This window comes from Oncorhynchus tshawytscha, linkage group LG12, assembly GCF_018296145.1.
Source record: "Oncorhynchus tshawytscha isolate Ot180627B linkage group LG12, Otsh_v2.0, whole genome shotgun sequence".
Taxonomy (NCBI): Eukaryota; Metazoa; Chordata; class Actinopteri; order Salmoniformes; family Salmonidae; genus Oncorhynchus; species Oncorhynchus tshawytscha.
In genome coordinates, this window is record NC_056440.1 from 33,606,020 (window position 1) to 33,625,859 (window position 19,840).

The following is a 19,840-nucleotide window of genomic DNA, read 5'->3' on the forward strand; positions in this document are numbered from 1 at the left end:
GTTCCAATATCTAGTGGAAAGCCTTCCCAGAACACTGGAGGTTATAGCAGCAAAGGGGGGACCAACTCCATATTAATGCCCATGATTTTGGAATGAGATGTTCAACGAGCAGGTGTCCACATGCTTTTAGGCTTGTAGTGTACAGGTTGGAACCGGTTCAGGGAACAAAACCAGAAAATAACAAATGTTTTCAAGGAATAGAAACAGAACCAGGAGCGAAAGTGATCCATACTGTTCCGGAACAGAACTGCTATTGAGAACCAGTTAATAACGTTACATTCAAGTCATTGTTTTCTAGTCCCACTCAAACATATGCTGTTGCACCTTGGCATTTGGGAAATAAAACACGGCACAACCAGCATTACAAAATATCAAATTTGTTTTATAAAAAAAATTGCACATGCACACCCACACAATATTTTGTAACCCCCAATATAGGCTATTTCTTTTCATAAAGCTAGCACACAATTGCAGACTTTTAAAACATGGTTTTGAAGACACCATGGGGAAAGCTTTGCACAGTTTGATTATAAATTTTTATGTACAAAAAAGGCAGTCTGAAAATCAAGTATAAACATTTAAAAACAATTTACAAATGGACAAAGTACAAAAAGAGCAAGTCACTCAAACAATATGTATAGAAGCAATGACGGACAACTTATTATGGAAAAGATGTACATCTATTAACTGTAGATTGAAATGCCTATTTGGCTGAGAATTGTACAGAACATTATACAGAATGCTTTTGATACATTCTTTTTTGGCAGTCTAAGTTCAAATCTCATGTAAGTAGTAGTTCAAAAACAAAACAGTGATGTAAATTGAATGGAAAGATGAAATGATTAACAAAATAGTGTAAGAGGTTCTTAACAGATGGAAAAAGGTTTCCTTTCACATACAAACTGGACCAGAAAACGGCTGGACATCTGCATACTCATCATGGATAAATATAATACATTGGCTTTCAATTAATCATACATTCACTACTCTATGTGCTAGTTGGGGGCTGACACAAATACAATACTTCTGGGCAAACAGAAAGAGCTCAGTTTCATAAATGGAGTTGGCTTCTGTGAACATGGATTCAAATTAGTTGGAATTCTAGGGGTCATTATGGAGGTAGACTTGTCTTGTTGAAATCACAATTTCTATGTAACAAAAATAACTTAGAATAACCTTCATTGGATGTAAGTCATATTATCAAACCTTGTGTCTGGGATAAGTCAAAAACAACATTCTCCTACTGCATAATGCAAGTTTGGAGTGTACTCTACAAAAATGTTTTGTTTTAAACAAAATGAAAACCAACTGCACATTAATTCACACCATACTTTGTTGTTGCACAGGAAGAATGCTGATTTAAACTTATCCTGGAAACAGTTTTGATTGAACCGGCCTTCAATTGCATTTCCTTCTTGTCCATTGTCTTGTACACAAACCTATGTCAAAATGGGATTGTGAATGCAGAATGAACACATTGCAAGTACTGTATATAACATGAACAAAATAAAAGTGCCATAAAAGTGCCTTGAATTTTTTGTGCCAAAATAGTGACAATGTACTGACAAAACCCCCCATTAAATACACCTTTACATTTTCACCACACTTCTTTTTTTTCTTTTTGTCATTTTAATGTGGACAGAACATGAAGAGTGTAAAGTTGGGCCTTCTGAAGTTTCAAACAAGCTAATAATGCTCAGGTCCTCCAGAAAACATGACACTCTTACAAGTAATAAAATTCACATCACGAGCTTTGATAAACATCTTTTGCAAAAATATTTCATGTTTAGAAGTATGTATTGCAATGACATGAATGCATACAAGACATAAAAAATCTCCACTGACTGGACACAAACAATTGTGCATTTATAAGGCAAATACATGGAGGTTGGTTTCAACTAGGCATTTCATGACCATTCAACTACTTAAAAAATAAAGAAACTGAATCTTGAAACCCTTTCCTATCTAATGTGCTTGTCCAGAGGTCTTTTGGTGTGTTTGAAGAACTAATACTTGCTGTTAGGAATTGATACTTGCTTATCTGACTTCGGTCTTTCTGGAGATGTAGCATATTTTACCAGTGCACAGATCTTGACTTCAGGTGCTAGGTCGTGACTAGTCAAATGTGCATGCTTTTTACTACTAAAATTAATTTAGTACATTTTGCTCAGTGTAGATTCTGTCATCAAATGCACCGACATAGCATGCACATGTGCCTTGCTAACATGTTCTGATAGAAAAGGCCATCAGTTAGCATGTGCTTCAAATGCTGGGTGGGAATGATCATTCTGGATGTGCTTTCAGGTAAAACATGCAAACCTCCCATACAGTTCCCATACAAGGACCACAGCTGCCTGGCCATAAAACTGCTCTTTTCCTTGCCTCATTTGGGTACTACAACATGACGTGTATGGTTAGGAAGGGCCACCAGTAGTAGTCTCATCAAGTATGATGTTGACTGGCCATTCTGAGCTCTATCGTTTGATCTCAGCCCTAAAGAGACTGGTTTAAACACCTCATATTCTGGGGGACATTGTAGTCTTCAGTCAAACACACACCTACGTACTATTGGCCAATTCAAGATGGAGAATATTTTATCCCATCGCATTGCAGTCCTGTGCTTCAGATAGCAAAATATACATGATCAGAGAGGTTGGCTTATGACATTAAATGTCAAACTATGAGGTCCCTGGACCTTATTCAAAATACACACTGCAATTAAAAAATAAATGGTTTCTAGTAGACAACAACAGATGTGTAAGAGTACAGCATCTGACTGGTTATTAAATGCCATCAAAGTCTTCAACCACTGGATTTTTTCTTCTCACAGGACTGAACTTACAGTAATGGAAGTGTTTGAGATTTAGGGCTCTATTCAATCCGCAACGAGGAAATTCAGCTTTTCAGCGTGATTGAAATTTAAAGGCAATGTACCCGCTTTAGTGGAGACCGCATTCATGGTAAACACTGCTCAATCGGAAATGACCTTTGCATTTCAAACACGGAATCTGTACCGCTTCAGGACTACAGATTGAATAGAGCCCTCTATGATGTGGTTGGTAATATACTTCAAGTATATGAAGTGGTTATTTTACAGCGCCAAGTCTTTTCAATAGTTTCTTCCCTTTGGAGAGCAGTCCCTTTTTCTTTTTGGAGGACAAGTCGCGGGGGCCCCTGATGGGACTGCCAGGCCCCACAGTAGCAGGGCCAGAGCCGGGGATGTGTTGGTGCACTTTGGGGTAGGCAGCTCTTCTGGGCGGACTCGATTTTTCCAACGGAACCTAATGGAAGACCCGTAAGGGACAGTTCAGGGGGGTTAAAAAGCCAGCCCTCTTGCACCCCAGTCACTACTCCCTTCCACTCAGTCCATTCTGTCTCAGCAGGGCCACCATACCTTTGGCTTCATCAGTCTATCTCCCTTATAGTGCAGCCCAGTTCAACTTGTCAATGCTCGGATGTCGTCTCTTTAGTGTACTGAGGTGCTGTATACCCCCCCTCCCCCCACTGCCATGTAGACACAGTCTGTCATCAAGCTGGTTTAAAAGATAAAGACTTCAATGCCAAAGAATATGTCCACATACTACTGCTCTCTTTACCAATAGCACTGAGATTCTCCAGAATGGCTATCAATGGCAAAGGCCATGCCTTTCACACAAAAACAAGAGTTGCAATATTGTATGAACATTATGGGACAACGTATGACAGCAGATTTTCTTTTTAAATATAAAGGGCATTCATATACAATTAGGTTACAGTAAACATCTAATATCTACATATTCCTTAATTGTAATCATGAGCTAAAAGGCTTCTTTTCAATTGCACTTAGGAAAGATGTAACCTTAAGATTCCATTAACATGAAACTGTAGTCTCTATCCTTAAGATCCCATTAACATGAGACTGTAGTCTCTAGCACAGTAGTATATGGCTGTAGTATATAACTACATATTAGACGTTAAAAATATGGTTAGAAAATCTAATTGATGCCACTTTCTATGAGAAAAACATGTTAATAGCTCTTTTTGCTATTTTGCATCATTCCTTATGTGAAAGAAAAAGTGCACCCCACTAACAACTTAACAAGGGCATTGTGGAGCGGACCACTATCTCGGGCATCTATGGGTAAAGAAATGCCAATTATATTTTTATCTGATTGATTGGATTGCCTGTCTGGCAGACATTTGATTACCATTGACTTGTTTCGAGCAGTTTGATTAGATTAAGTGTGGCAGGGTGCACTGCTTCAAGGAGAGAGGAGGTTCTATCAGAATGTTAGGTGTAGAGTCTGATTGAATGTTACCACTAGTACTACGGGGAGGCAACCTAGACGTGCAACAATGGCCTTTTAGCTTACCATGATTTACAGCAGGAGTCTTATCTTGAGAGACTGACATTGTAATGTACAACACCCAGAGAAACAACTGAAGGTACCATGCTTCTTGTCTAATGCATTGGCTAGGGTGATCATCCTTAACTTGCTCAGTAGAGCATGGCATTGCAACACCAGGATAGTGGGTTTGATTCCCGGACCACACATACGTAACATGTATGACACGCGTGACTAAGTTGCTTGGGATCAAAGAGTCTGCTAAATGGCATATATTATTTATAAGTTAACACAACAACCTGAATGCTTTTACAATAAACTCACGTCAAATATTAGCATGGACATCGCTGATAACTACTTTACTGAGGGAAAATGTACTTACTACGAGTGTGATATGTGGTTGTCCCAGCTAGCTATCTTAAGATGAATGCACTAATTGTAATTTGCTCTGGATAAGAGCATCTGCTAAATTACTAAAATGTAAACAAAAACGGTAAAATATGTAAAATGGGATCAAATGTGTCATCCTGGTGTGTTCCACAGTATTCTATCACTAATGTTCTGGTTAATTTTAAAAAAGAGAAATATTTACATCCATTCAAAATGAATTAACTGAAACATAAACTGGTATAATAAAGGTCATAAAAAGTGTGTGTGTTGCATACCGGAAACTAAGGGGAACCCATGTCATCTGCATTAGACGAGGGGAGCGTGACCTTGGTATCCTCAGTTGCTCACTTACGTGATGGAAACAGAGCCTCTAAGGTGTGAAATGAACACTCTTCTTCTGTTTTGCCAAGCGGGTGAGGAAAAGAAAAATGCAGTGATGGCATTTCAATAGTCTGCACTATGAGAATGACAAACTAGAACACCTGCCAAGAAACTTCAGATGAAACCTGCTGTTATTCAAACATTAACTTGCAATTATTTGTTAAACAAAGAATTATAGTCACATTATTTTACAGCTAGTATTATGATTACTTTCGAAATTATACTCTCAAAGAGCAACGTAACCTTGATATCTTGCGTGCTATTTTACAAGTAAGCAATATACAAAAACAAGGCTTTCGGAAGCAAATACAAAAGTCATACTGTACTAGACTTATTGTTCACTATAAAAAGGTTCAAGGGGAAATCGTGCATCACAAAGAGAAAACATACGGTGCTACAGTCTAGATATTTCATCCTCCAGTACATCAAAACTATTTCCTCTATTAGAGCCTATTTTAGATGAAACACAGGTAATACCCATAAAGCATGCATTGCAATGCTAAATGTGCATGTGCAAAAACATTTAAAGTTACAATTTTCTTTTATTGTTTCTGTTTATTCTCTTTGAGAACGCTATATGAACATGTCCACATTTTAAAATCCTTCACAGCAGTCAACATTAAAAAATAAAAAGTACCTCCGTCAAGTATTAATAGTTTTCGTTATATTTCTGAGACATCAACAACGTTTACAGCATAATGCTCCGAAGTCTGACTTCCCATCATACGTTCAGAAATGAAACACTCACAAGCACAGACGGGAAACTAAAGGAGTAAGGAGATTAAGGGAACGGAAAGGAACGAATGGATGACAGAGGGCTTAGTACTGCGAGAGAGCATGTACCCTTTTGGTCTTTATCAGCGCTGCAGCGTCCTGCGGGTATCGAGAATCTCCACATGGAGTGTCAGTGAGAAAAACCTCAACATCGTCAGGCACTTCTTCTAGAAAGTTGGAGGGGACAAGACCTTTGTGCCCATTGAGCTCGCCCTGAGGGATCACAAACACACAGGGTGACTCGCAGAGAATGTACATCAGATTCCACAATATAGCGGACTAGACAAAAGGGATACAAAATGATAATTTGTAATTGTTTATCCTACGACGACTATTACTATCACTGTCATTTCCACTGGTGTTTATTTGCACAAAGCTGGTTGAAGACAATGTGCTCCTTAAATATCATTATGTGTAAGTCACATCTCACATACTTACATAATGAAACCCATCTTCATCAATTTCACCAAAAACTGTTATGACGTCACCAGCGCAGAATGTCAGTTCAGCCTGTCAAAACAGTGAGATGTTCGAGTTAAGTTTGACCTGCTTTCTCTACAACAAAGCAGCTTGAATCTGTTATCTCTACAACCCAACCACATTGGATATTGTTGGGTTGAATTTGTGTGAAATGCTGTACTTCCTATTCCAATCACTGAGAAGCATTGCAAATCTAGAAGTGTCAATGAAGTCTTGGCAGACTGTTGCAACTATCAAATGCATCAAGTGTTGGATGGTTGAAAACAGGATTGCAACACAGACTATAGGCATACCACACTACTATCTACTACCCACTCCTACAGGTCTCTCCAAAACACACAAACCAAACATAGGAGACTGCTCAACACACAGACCAACCCGAGGAAGGATGCCAGTGCAGGCTATGAGTGAGGGGCTGTGTTCATGAGAGGGGTATAACTGTAGCCTAATCCAACATGTGAAGACCACCTCTTCTGAACACTCCACCAACAGTTACAGAGAAAACACAGAGCGGACGCTCCTCTCACTCACCTCATTCAGCCCGTCTCTCCCGTACTGTGTGGCCGTGCCAATAGAAAGGCGAGAGTGAGTGACACCAGGGGGAAGGGCCATAAGTACAACAGGAAAAGGTTAAGCTACTAATAAATGGGGACTAAATTAATGGTACAGACTGGGAGTAAATCTAGGGAGTAAGTAGGGCTGGTGTATTTGTGCAACATTGGCAAGGCAAGCAGGTAAGTCATTAGTAACAGGGTAGAACTACCTCTACACCTGACTCCATAACAGCAGGAATAGTCTTCAACAAGGATGGTCCTCCAAAAGCATCATACACACAGTACAGCATACAGTTGAATTATTCTGATGAGCTGTGAGATGTCTAATATAGGAAAAACTGAGGTGTGTATACAGGAAACACTGTGACCTGGACAAAATGTACTCCCGATCATATTCCTTTTTCTCAGTTTATAAAGAATGGACTGTCTATTTCTGTTTATAACATGTTATACAATCAAGGGCAGGGACAGAGGTATTGAGTCACATGCATCCTGATGGTATCTGGTCTATAAATGGGGGTGGAGCCGTGGAGAAGAGGATATAAAGCTAGAGGTCTAGCAGTGCTGTACCTCCACATCCACGTTGGGGGAGCTCTCCCTGGGGTCGTAGTCATACAGGGCCACCATTCTACGTGTGGACGAGGGGTGCTGACGCCCACTCCGCCTGTTCCTCTCTGGACAATCAATAAGAATGATAAGTAACACACTAGAAATACTCACCGTACTACTCAGTTGTAAATTCCCACACTAAAATGACAGAATGCCTTATGATTAGGCATGAATGACTGTCTATTACCATGGCAAAGGCTGAATGAATGATTCCGTTTCAATGACACATGGTACATGATGGTGAAAGCCATAATGAACACACCCACCACTTTACTGGAGACAAGCATGTTGGAGACTGACAGAAAATACCCATAATTCCCTACTCAAACACTCATAAGAAAAGTGAAGAAAGGGTGGAAGAAGAAAAGCGTGACGGTGAAGGAAGAGTGCATCTAAAGAGAACACAGACCTCGCTTGGATTTTCGGGACCTGCGGTTTATTGAGCGGCCATCTTTGAAGCGGTCGCAGTTCACTTCACAGGAAAGCAGAGAGAAAAAAAGAACGAGGGAAACGATTGTAGAGACAGAGAAATTAGAGTACCATCAGCAAAAGACATAAGTGTAGAAGAAGAAAGTTAGAGAAAGAAGAGAAGAGAAAGGGAAGAGACAATCAACTGCAGTAGTAGAGAGCGAAAGAGTAGCAGAGAAAAAAAACGGAAAGTGGGAGTCCAGGTGCTGCACTACCTAATTTCTCTACAGGAGTGTTGAGTGGGAGGAAGCCCTGTTTGAGTAGCTGGTCCATCATCTCATCATCCTCAGTCTGGATCTCTGACACCATGTTACAGGGGATCAGACCTGGACGGTCACGGATCTCTGCCCTGTAAAAACCATCCGTGTCCTTATCCCCAAACACCTGACCAGCACAGAGAACAATGTTAGCAGGGGGAGAGAGAAAGAGACTGCCACCACCATTACTGTTTTAATAGCAAATTCAAAGTGTAGATACAGAATTATATCAAATTCTGGACCTGTCCATTTCAGAGAAATTTAATGACCATAATGCTGTAAGTCAGGGATCATCAACTTAGATTCAGCCATTTCTCTTCTGCAGATGGTTGGGGGGTCGGAACATAATAATTTGTAGACTGTTTGAATTGTATAAACAGATATATTTGACTAAAATATAATAATTTCAAACCTGCTTGCTTTTGTATAAGATCACATATTACGCATGGGAATATGTGGGAACAGATTTCCTAAATTAGAATCACTTGGAGCTGATTCCCTGGTGTTTTTACAGGCTATGTAAAAAATATATATTTTTAAAAATATTATAAATTATATTTGGGGGCCAAATAAAACCACACGAATTTGGCCCGTGGGCCGCCAGTTGGTGAACCCTGCTGTAAGTCATCACTAGGCCCTGTTGTTGTTAGTCTGAGTGAAGCAGATAGGACTAAAGCACTGTGTGGATCAGGGAAACACCTTGATGATCTGCCCCTCTTTGAAGGGCAGCTCCTCGTCAGCAGCATCAGGGTTGGGGGACATGGACAGAGGGTCGTAGTCAAACAGGGCCACAAATATACGTGCCAGGTCCTCTGGCTCTGACTCTTCGTAGTATTCTGGCGACCGGCGCCCGCGGCCCTGCCCGCCGTACCCATCTGAAACATAGGAGAGGGCACTGCTGCTACTGCCAGCCCTGCTACTGCCAGCCCAGGACAGGCTGGGGAGCAGAGTAGAGTGGAGGGTAGGGGGACGAGAAGATGTCACTTTGTCAGAGCTGATAGACAGGGGAGAGGGCCATGAAATGTATGTGTGAAAAACAGCTTTAAAGGGGTTTGAAGAATGGTAATTCTACACTATTGTGTCCATTGCGAAGTTTATCATCCTGTCAAGGAGCACCTGGCTCAAGTTTTTTTTTTTACAAGACCCTAATTACAGAGCAAAATCTACAAATTTGAATTAAATGAGAATATGTTAGCAAGATACTTATTTTACAAAGTCTATGCTGTCTATAATTGACAGATAGCACAGATTGGCAGTTTTCTCCACACATCTCTGAATGCTGGTATGACAGACACCAAAACAACAAACAGAGTACCTTTATAACACTCACAGGTACAGTTAGACAGAGGTCAAGTAGGAGAGACGCCAGCACATGTCATGCCAAGCTATGGGATGCAGAGGTAACTAGATGACAATGCACAATAATGGAGGGAAACAGACTGACTGTTCATTGCTGTTTTACCGTCTCACAGAGCTCAACAGATGCATGCGTTCCACTCTTCAAAATGAGGAAGTATACTTCATTATCAATACAAGAGGGGTAAAACCATGCTCACATTAGAAATAAAGTATTAAGGTAAAGGGCAAATGAACATTCCCGAAAGAAATTAGAACATAAAATGCCATAGCAGAAACCTGACTCATCAGGAGCATATCAGGGACAGCGAGGGGGAAAGAATCCCCCTGATATTCATTCACTCATGGATTTCCTGGCACGAACGAACCAAATGTTTCAATAGCACAACTCTGTGAACATTTCTGTTAAATTATGTTTTAATGATACAATACTAATGTTTGGTTTAGATGACAGCAGGTTCATCACTGTGCAATGGAGTGATACCAACAAGACACCAGTCCACATACACATCCAATGGTTTTCCTTCTCACTGGACTGTAAAACAATCGGTCATGCAAAATCACAGAGTCAACAGGGGGAGGCTATACGCCCTGGGAGGAGGGCGAGAGAGGAGCAGAGGGAGGGTGTAAAGAAGGAAGGAGGGGTCTCAAAGGGAGGCCTGAAATTGAGGCTGCAGGCAGACATACAGGAAGGGGAGGGGACACTTATTATTCAGCTCCAGAAAAAGTGTACATCTGGTCTTCCCTGTCAGCCTAGTGTAAAATTCACACTCAAGCTTTAGACTACTATTCACCTCTAATATCAATTAGGGTTCTTAACACTGTCTTTTCTGTCACTTGCAAGGTTTATTCATTTTGTTCTAGAGAGAAGCTGGGCCACATACCATTATGATGCCATATCCTGTGCCGAGCTACACTGCCGTGATAGTAAACATTCTCCTTGCCAGGTGAGAGGTTCCCCTCACTCCCCTCAGTGTTACTCTCCATCATGGTGATCTCTACAGACAATACCAATCAGATCACAGTGTTACTGTTAGGCCCCCCCCCCACCCCCACCCCCACACTGCTCTGGCCCACGGCTTGGCTGGACATGCTGCTGGGGGGGGTCAGGTGGTGGGATAAGGAAACAGGTTGTACTCTGGAGTTCTTCAACGTAAAACAGCAATGCTTTGCACTGTGTGAGATAGAGGGAAGGGTTCAAGCGGGTGAGCCCTCTAGGATCACAGTATATAGAGGCTATAGACTGACAACCACACATCTCTTCATTTTTTCTGTTAGAAGCACCAAGTAAACAGTAGCAGCCCCTCCCCCGACCTGCTTATGCCAAGTCAGAAACACCATAAAGAGGTATGAAGATGGACTGAACTCCAGGTGTAGGGGAACACCACTACAGAGAACTACATGGTTGTTTAAGGTCATGTGTCTATGGGAGAGATGTTCAGCTCAGCTCACATGAGTAAGGCAACACATGGGGAAAATAAATACACAACAACAGTCCCTGCAGAGGAGGACGGGGCATCTCGTCATGTGGTGACCGCACTAACCAATGGAAGGAACCATCATGGGCCGTCGCTGTGGGGGGTTGCCGCCGTGGACCGGCCTCCTCCCTGAATGGTCCAGCCGGTCGCCATGGGAGCATCCATGGGAGGGGGAGTTCCCTATAATCTTTAGAGGGAGAGAAAATACAGCTTAGGTTCAAATAAACTGCCTTCCTCACAGAACGAACCAGCCATTCAAAAGGATCGCAAAACTATAAGAGCAAATGACGTCACTTCCATTTGTCCTTAAGGAGGCAAAATAAGAGTAATAAATAAACCCATAAAATAAAGAGAACAAACAAATAAATAAACCATCAACAGAACCAAAGTAAATCAACCCCAGACACCACAACAGGATCAGATGTTTAGCTAAAGACCATTTGTTTTTTTTGTTCTGCTCATGTCTGCTCCTCGATGAGAAGAGGGAGTGAGTGAGTAGAGGAAAGAGAATAGAATGGAGAAAGGCATAGTTAGCTGAGCACAACCAGAATGGCTTCAGCCTGGGGCTCAAACCAGAGAGAGAGACTGAGGCCCAAAGGCTTCTCATCCAGTTAGTCATACAGGATATATGGGACAGAGATGGGGGCAGGGGAATCGAGCAACAAGCTGACCACTGCTGTGTGTGGTATGGGAGTAGGAGAGGACATTCTGTTGAATTTTTTGGGGGGAAAACATGAAGAGGGGAGTGTTCATTGTCTGCCAAGCACTAACATGATGCAGATGGACTGATGGCTAAATCAGCTAAAGGCTATGAGAGACTACCCTCGATGTAATCCCACTAGGAAAGGCTTGATTTGTCATAGGACTCCAGCCTTTACGAGCAATGAGAGCCAGGACATGCTGGAATTGAGATCCCCTGTGGAAGGTGGAGCAATCATTGTAAAGTCAGAGGTGGGATAGGATGGGAAAGATGTCTGTCAGAGCTGCATATCAACCCCACTGGCTGGTTGAGAGAGGAGGGCGGAGCAGAATAGGGATAGCGCATCCCCATGCAAACTATTACGTTTGAGCTGCCATTTTGTTTCAAAATGAATCTTTCTCCTCAGAGACATCAGACACAAAAAAACGTTTTGAAATGGCCTTTAGGTAATCAAAAATGCTTCAATTAAAAACTCACTGAACGTTCTAAAAACGAGCAAACTACACACATGAAAAACTACAAATAAGAATCACCATGAACATGTACGAATAACTTGCCAGAATACTGCACAAAACAAAAATAAATCAATGTAAAGGCGGGAGACCCATAGAGAGAAAAAACACCAAGAATAAAGGTATGGTTTTACTGCTTGCTGATGGAATATACAGCAGATAAGAGTCACACACACCAGCGGCTGGTCCGAGACCCTGTTGAGCTTGTTCACATAGCTGGCCCTAAGGTCCCTGTGATAGGCCCTGTCCAGCTCGTGGAGCCTGCCCTCGCTCAGGGCTCCGCGTCTGGGGCTTTGCCCTGGCTCCTGCGTTGGCCCGTAGTGCACCTCCCTGTTCCTCAGGTCAGACAGGTGGCCCGTCTTAGGGCTGTCACAGTAGTCCTCATCCATGCTGCACTGTCGTGTGAGCTGCTTCTTCCTGCCTGCAGCCAGAGCCCTTCGTTCTACCGGCCCCTCACAGTGGATGTAGCGGATATGGCCCCTCATGGGGCTGCCATGGGGGTAACCCCTGTACCCCAAAGAGCCCTCCTCCTCGCTGCCACAGTCCAGGCCACTGTCAGGACTCTTGGTGAGCCGGCGCAGGCTGCGCTCCTCGAAAGCGTAGGCATAGCGGGGAGAGGAGTGCTGACGCTGCAGAAGGCGGCGGTGGTTCTTGCTGGGGGAGAGGTGGTTGTGCTGATGGGGGTCCTGCTGGGAGATACGGGGGCCCCTGCGATGCATGCGGGGTGTACCAGGCCTGCCTCCGTCATCAAAGCGCAGGCGCTGATGATGATGACCCATCCCATTGACTCCGTCGGGCTCGTCCTCGGCCACCTCAGGGATGCTGTGGAGCCGTTTACGACGCAGGGACTTCTGTCTCACCACCTCCCTCTGTAGGTCCCAGCAGTCCCTCTCCTCTCCCAGGTCCTGACGCCTGTAATACTTCTGTATGACCAGAACGGTCCAGCCACAGAGCGGAGCGCAGAGTTGATTGGTTTGGATTGGCATTTGAATGAAGAGTTTTGTTTAAATTTCAGGAGGTTCGTTTAGTTTTTGAAGGTGTTAGAACAGGCAGGAAACAACACAGTGTGTGAATAAAAAATAAAATGGGGAAAAAAGACAAAATAAGAACAGAATTAGTTATTTGTGGCAGAATGGCCAGATGCAAGGCATGCAGTGTCATTCCGTGAGCTGGGGGAAATGGCATGCTCTGAACGGGAATCTGTGGGAGGAACCAAAGGCAGTGATAGACAGCCACACTGAGGATGGGTCTGGGAGAGGATTTCGGTAGCCAGGACAGATTAGTAAAGGGTGCAAAACATCTGCCATATGAGAAATACTCACAGAGAAATGAAACAGGTGACAAACTCACGAAACATATGAGTGAATGAACTAATTAAGAAAAGCCTTAAAACACATTGCACCAAGCACAGCCTGGGCTAGTGAATAAGAAATGTATATACTAACCAAGAGGAATAAGGCAGCAAACTGAGCAAAGCACTTGCATAAGCAAAATAAGACATGTTAAAAGTATCTCCATCTGTTCTAACATTTTCAGACATGACCCGAGGTCTGTTCTTATGACAGATTTTGATTTTCCAATAATGACTATTTGCTAAATCTCAGCTGTGCTTGCTTCTGCTTTTTGACCCTTATTGCATGCACTACTACACAGAATACTACTACATTTGAAGAACAGAATACAGAAATACATACAGGACATTCATTTGATGCACAGACATGAGACACACTGATGGATGACATGGTGAGGTACTGTCATATGAAACATAGGCAGATTCAGTATCTGCATATTGATACGAGACCTAAAAACACTGTTCTGTTGAGTGCTGTACAGTATACAGGGTTGGATTCATACACTGTAAGGCATCATATCTGGCTGACGTATCAACTGAAAGTCTACTCACAGCTGAAATATAAACATGTTTCTTTGGAAGCCTTTCATACATTGACACTGCAAATGAATACATCTGAACACGTTACTTTGTATTTATGATCAACACAGTAAGAAATGGCCTGTTTCACTACTACTAATGTCCCTCAGTAGATCTTGTTACACAATGACTGCTGGCTACACATCCACATGTGTCGCTTCAACATATTCAATGGAGACAGGTACACACATCCACAAAGGTAACCATCTACACACCACAACAACAAAAAACTTGACCACAAAAGGTAGAACATGAGATGAACACAACCAAAAGTGAATTATTCCATTTAAGTAGCCTAAACTCACTTAAATGAGATTCCCCTATGCATTCGATGTACCATGACGACCCTTCTGGCTGATGGTACAGTACATTTTACAAGGTAAATGTTTGGCCACTGACATACTCTGTTAAAACACAGAGTATTAACAGAGTATTCATGAACAATAATGATGTGGACATTCTTAAACTGTACACTAAAATGCAATACACATTGAGACAAAACAACATCCCATGTTTCGATCAATACCAAGCTCAGAAAGACAAGGCACATGGTGTTCACCTCTTCATACAGTACATGCTGGGTGTGTATTACAGCCATTCACATGGGTAAGTTAAGACTTGGAAGATAAAGCTGATGCAGTGTTCTGTTCAGCTCAGACAAGGCTGGAGACCTCAGCAGGGAAAGCCCACAGCGGGCCTGCATGTAAAGCCTGACAGTGAGAGACAGGGCAGTCTGGGCCACGGTAGATGGGATGACCCTCCCTTTCACCCAACCCCCCCCCCGTACTCTCCTCTCCAGGTCAGACCCCCACTAGATGGGGTATGTGTGTGTGCTGTACCTTGAGAGTGTTGTGAGAGTTGATGTTGCGTCGACGGCCCTCCTCCAGCTGCATCTCAGAGTACAGGTCATCCTCGTCCTCCTCCATGATGTCAGACAGGTCTGAGCCGCGGCTGCTCTCTGTCTGGTACTCTTCACTGTGGCTGTAGTGGTGCTGGGAGAAAGGGGGGGGACCAGCTTTAACATGGAGCCACAGGTTAAAGTAACACCTTATTTTAAAACTTAGAAGGTCTTTATTCATTTTTCTTTGTCCCACATCACTTTAACTCCACACAGAATAGAATAGAATGCATTTTTGCCAGGAGGAACGTCTCCAGAGTGATGCTGGGAGAGAAACAAACTGCCCACTGGGCACACACTGGTTGAATACACATTGTTTCCACATCATTCCAATGAAATGACAATGAACCAACGTGGAATACACTTTGAATTTACATCTGTGCCCAGTGGGTGTGTTATGCTGTATTTAACATGCGACAGGGTTGTTGTTTTGTATTACCCGTACATGTCTCCCTAGTTCAGAGCCTCTGAGGAACTCGTCCACAGAGGCCCCTCTCCTCCTGGTGTGGGGAGAGTCATAACCATCCTCCTCCTCATCAGAGTTTATGCTCCGCTCACTGAAGATGTTCCTCTTCTCAATCTGACACAGGAAAACAGAGACAAGAAAACCTTACATATAGCTGCAGGTCAGAGAAGGCTGGTTTGAGGTGATATAGGAGGACGGGCTCATTGTAATGGCTGGAATGGGATAAATGGAACGTATCAAACACATCAAACATATGGAAACCACGTTCGACATTCCATTTATTCCATTCCAGCCATTACAATGAGCCCATCCTCATATAGCTCCTCCCACCAGCCTTCTCTGCTGCAGATGCATCACACCATCACAATGATATTAGTTCTCTATAGTGTTGACTCAGTATTACCACGTGGTGTTGAGAGTCCCGAAGGCACTTGGCACACAAATCAAGCTCTGTTTGCGCTGTATATCATCATGCCATAGGTCAATCTGAATTATAAACTTGGTGGTTCGAGCCCTGAATGCTGATTGGCTGACAGCCGTATACCACAGGTATGACAAAACATGTATTTTTACTGCTCTAATTTACTGCTGCGCGTTGCGTCGTGCCTAAGAACAGCCCTTATCCGTTGTATATTGGCTATATACCACACCCCATTGGGCCTTATTACTTAAGTATACTGTATGTATAGTGGCTCTGTGGCTGCTTACCCGGTTACTCTCAGCGAACACTCTCTGTGCAGCTTCCCTGGCCATGGCCTTGGCGATGGTGTTGGGGATGGGGGCTCCCTGAGGCTGGGGCAGGATCCTCTGAGGAGAGGGCGAACGGCGTCCCTGGAAGTGGGGCGCCTCCAGAGTGTGACCACACATGGGAGGAGGGAGGGGCGAGAGGGAGCGTTCCCAGGGCGGGCCAGGCCGCAGGCCTACCTCATGCTCTTTGGTTTCTGACTCTCTGGCACTTACTAGTTTGGGCTTAGACATGGGGTAAGGCTGGTGTTGGGGGTGGGGGTGAGCGGGTGGGTGGCGCAGCGGCTGACCATGGGGCAAGGTGTAGGGCTGGGATTGAGGGTGGACCTGAGGTTGGGGGTGTGACAAGGGGTAGGTCTGGGGGTAGGGCGGGTGTGTTTGTGTGTGTGGCGGATGGTGCTGGGGCAAAGGATGGGGGTGTGCAGGGGGGCGATGGTGGGGTGAGTGATGGGGAGGCCCCAGGATACTGTGCGGTATGGTGGCCACGGGGGAGTCCTGAGACTCTCCTTCTGCTGATAACGTCCTGACAATGACCTCCCTGGCCTCCAGACACTGGATCCTGTTCAGCTCCACTGTCACATAGTCTGCCGTAGGGTACATCACCTCCGCTATCTGGACACACACAGGACAGGGACCACACACACATACACACCTCTTCAATACACATATCTTATGTAACAAACATAATATATTATTTCAGGCAAAATGGAGCCTGGTTACATCTGTTTGCAAATCACTGCATGACAAAAGCCCAGCAGAAACCATAGACTGAACATCACTGTTTCATCCACCAGATGGCGGTAGAGTGTTACACACAACTCACAGCATTGAAGGTTAGAGGTTACAACATTCACTCCCTTTCACAGGGTTGAACATGAGGTTCTGCACAATACATCATTCAAACGCACCTTTTGTCCCTTTGTGCACACGGCATAGCCAATCACGTTGGCTCCGTTGGAGGTTCCAGTGGGGGTGAGGAGGGGGGGCTTCCATCGTACCTGCAGCACCCCAGGGTTCTGGCCCAACTGGACCTGCACCTCCTGGGGAGGGAAGGGAGGACCTAGGGAGGACAGCAGAAACACAGGTGTGTAAGGATTTAGCACGATGCATTATAACACTACAAAAACAATACAATATCAGCTGATATGTCAGTATATTCCATTAAAGGAGAATAATGTCTTGACCTGATTCCATACAATGCCTGAGAGGCACTCAATAGTTCATGTTTAATTTGATTATTTAAGCAACGAAAGTGTGTAATGAGGAAATTAGGAAACAATATGATGTGTATTGTATGTACAGGTAATTGCCAACATAATGGAAACACGAGTAAATGAGGGATACAAAGCACTGTATATTTAATTAAAGCAGGTGCTTCCACAAATAAAATCACATTTTATTGGTCACACACACATATTTAGCAGTTGTTGTTACGTGTGTAGCGAAATGCTTATGTTCCTAGCTCCAACTGTGCAGTAATATCTAACAATTCACAACAATACACACAAATCTATAAGTAAAAGAATGGATTTAAGAAATATATAAATATTAGATTGAGCAATGTCGGGGTGGCATTGACTAAAATACAGTAGAATAAAATACAGTATATACATATGAGATGAGAAAAGCATTATGTAAACAAGCTGTTTTTCAGTCTCTCGGTCGTAGGGTGTCTCGTCATTGTTGGTAATCAGGCCTACTACTGTTATGTCTTCTGCAATCTTGATTATTGAATTAGAGGCATGTGTGGCCACGCAATCATGGGTGAACAGGGAGTACAGTACGGAGCTGAGAATGCACCCTTCTGGGGTCCCAGTGTTGAGGATCACCGAAGTTGAGGTGTTGTTTCCTACCTTCACCACCTGGGGACGGCCCGTCAGGAAGTTGCACAGGGCAAGGTTCAGACCCAGGGCCCCGAGCTTAATGATGAGCTTGGAGAGAACTAAGGTGTTGAATACTGAGCTATAGTCAATGAACAGCATTCTTACATAGGTATTCCTCTTGTCCAGATGGGATACCTTTATTTAACTATGCATGTCAGTTAAGAACAAATTCTTATTTACAATGACGGCCTACCCCGGCCAAACCCAGAGGACGCTCGGCCAATTGTGCGCCGCCCTATGGATAGGGCAGGGTGCAGTGCAATGGCGATTGCATCGTCTGTAGATCTATTAGGGCGGTAAGCAAATTGAAGTGGGTCTAGGGTGTCAGGTAAGGTCGAAGTGATATGATCCTTAATTAGCCTCTCAAAGCTCTTCATGCTGAAAGAAGTGAGTGCTACGGGGCGATAGTCATTTAATTCAGTTACCTTTGCTTTCTTGGGTACAGGAACAATGGTGGACATCTTGAAGCAAGTGGGGACAGCAGACTGACATAGGGAGAGATTGAATATGTCCATTAACACTCCAGCCAGCTTGTTTGTACATGCTCTGAGAACGCGGCTAGGGATGCCGTCTGGGCCAGCAGCCTTGCGAGGGTTAACACTCTTAAACGTCTTACTCACGCCAGCCACAAAGAAGGAGAGCCCACAGTCCTTGGTAGCGGGTCGCATCGGTGGCACTGTGTCATCCTCAAAGCAGGCAAAGAAGGTGTTTAGCTTGTCTGGAAGCAAGATGTCGGTGTCCACGACGTGGCTGGTTTTCCCTTTCTAGTCCGTGACAGTCTGTGACCCTGCCACATACCTCTCGTGTCTGAGCCGTTGATTTGCGACTCCACTTTGTCACTGTACTGGCGTTTTAACTGTTTGATTGCCTTATGGAGGGAATAACTACACAGTTTATATTCAGCTATATTCCCAGTCACCTTGCCATGCAGTGGTTTGCGCTTTCAGTTTTGTGTGAATGATGCCATTTATCCATGGTTTCTAGTTTGGGTAGGTTTTAATAGACACAGTGGGTACAACATCCTCTATACACTTTCTGATGAACTCAGTCACCGTGTCAGTGTATTCGTCAATGTTATTCTCAGAGGCTACCCAGAACATATCCCAGTCCGCATGACGAAAACAATTTTGAAGCATGAATTCCGATTCGTCAGACCACTGTTGAATAGACCTGAGCACAGGTACTTTCTGTTTGAGTTTCTGCCTATAGGAAGGGAGAAGAAAAATGGAGTCGTGATCAGATTTGCCGAAGGGAGGGCGGGGGAGGGGTAGGCATTTCGAAAGGTTGAGTAGCAGTGGTCCAATGTTTTCCCAGACCGAGTACTACAGTAAAATGTGTTAGTAGAACTTTGGTAGCGTTTTCCTCAAATTTGCTTTGTTAAAATCCCCGGCTACAATAAATGTGGCCTCAGGACGTGTGGTTTCCAGTTTGCATAAAGTCCAGTGTAATTCTTTGAGGGTCGTTGTGGTATCGGCTTGAGGGGGATTAAACATGACTGTGACTATAACCAAAGAGAATTCTCTTGGGAGGTAATACGGCAATACAGAAATAACACAAAAACTTAAATACTGCAAAGTTGATTAGGAGCTAGAGGCAGAGCTGCCATATCTATTGGCGCCATCTTAGGAACCACAC

General features: G+C 43.7%; 1 protein-coding gene across 6 annotated transcripts in view; it reads right to left on the reverse strand.

Moving 5' to 3' along the window:
• Window positions 1-362: 362 nt before the first annotated feature.
• The window catches only part of LOC112262993 (RIMS-binding protein 2), a 162,673-nt gene continuing 143,195 nt past the window's right edge, over window positions 363-19,840 (reverse strand). For 3 of the 6 annotated variants that reach the window (XM_024438921.1, XM_042331608.1, XM_042331607.1), the window contains 14 exons: window positions 17,231-17,382; window positions 16,287-16,934; window positions 15,552-15,692; window positions 15,054-15,206; window positions 11,139-11,259; window positions 10,479-10,592; window positions 8,938-9,113; window positions 8,197-8,365; window positions 7,923-7,985; window positions 7,475-7,578; window positions 6,882-6,905; window positions 6,309-6,380; window positions 5,940-6,083; window positions 363-3,281 (listed from right to left, as the gene is read on the reverse strand). In XM_024438921.1, coding sequence (XP_024294689.1) covers window positions 3,087-3,281; window positions 5,940-6,083; window positions 6,309-6,380; window positions 6,882-6,905; window positions 7,475-7,578; window positions 7,923-7,985; window positions 8,197-8,365; window positions 8,938-9,113; window positions 10,479-10,592; window positions 11,139-11,259; window positions 15,054-15,206; window positions 15,552-15,692; window positions 16,287-16,934; window positions 17,231-17,382 — 2,276 coding nt within the window. In that variant the 3' untranslated portion in view covers window positions 363-3,086. The remainder of the gene's footprint in view (window positions 3,282-5,939; window positions 6,084-6,308; window positions 6,381-6,881; window positions 6,906-7,474; window positions 7,579-7,922; window positions 7,986-8,196; window positions 8,366-8,937; window positions 9,114-10,478; window positions 10,593-11,138; window positions 11,260-15,053; window positions 15,207-15,551; window positions 15,693-16,286; window positions 16,935-17,230; window positions 17,383-19,840) is intronic. The other 3 variants (XM_042331603.1, XM_042331604.1, XM_042331605.1) reach the window with 3 other exon arrangements.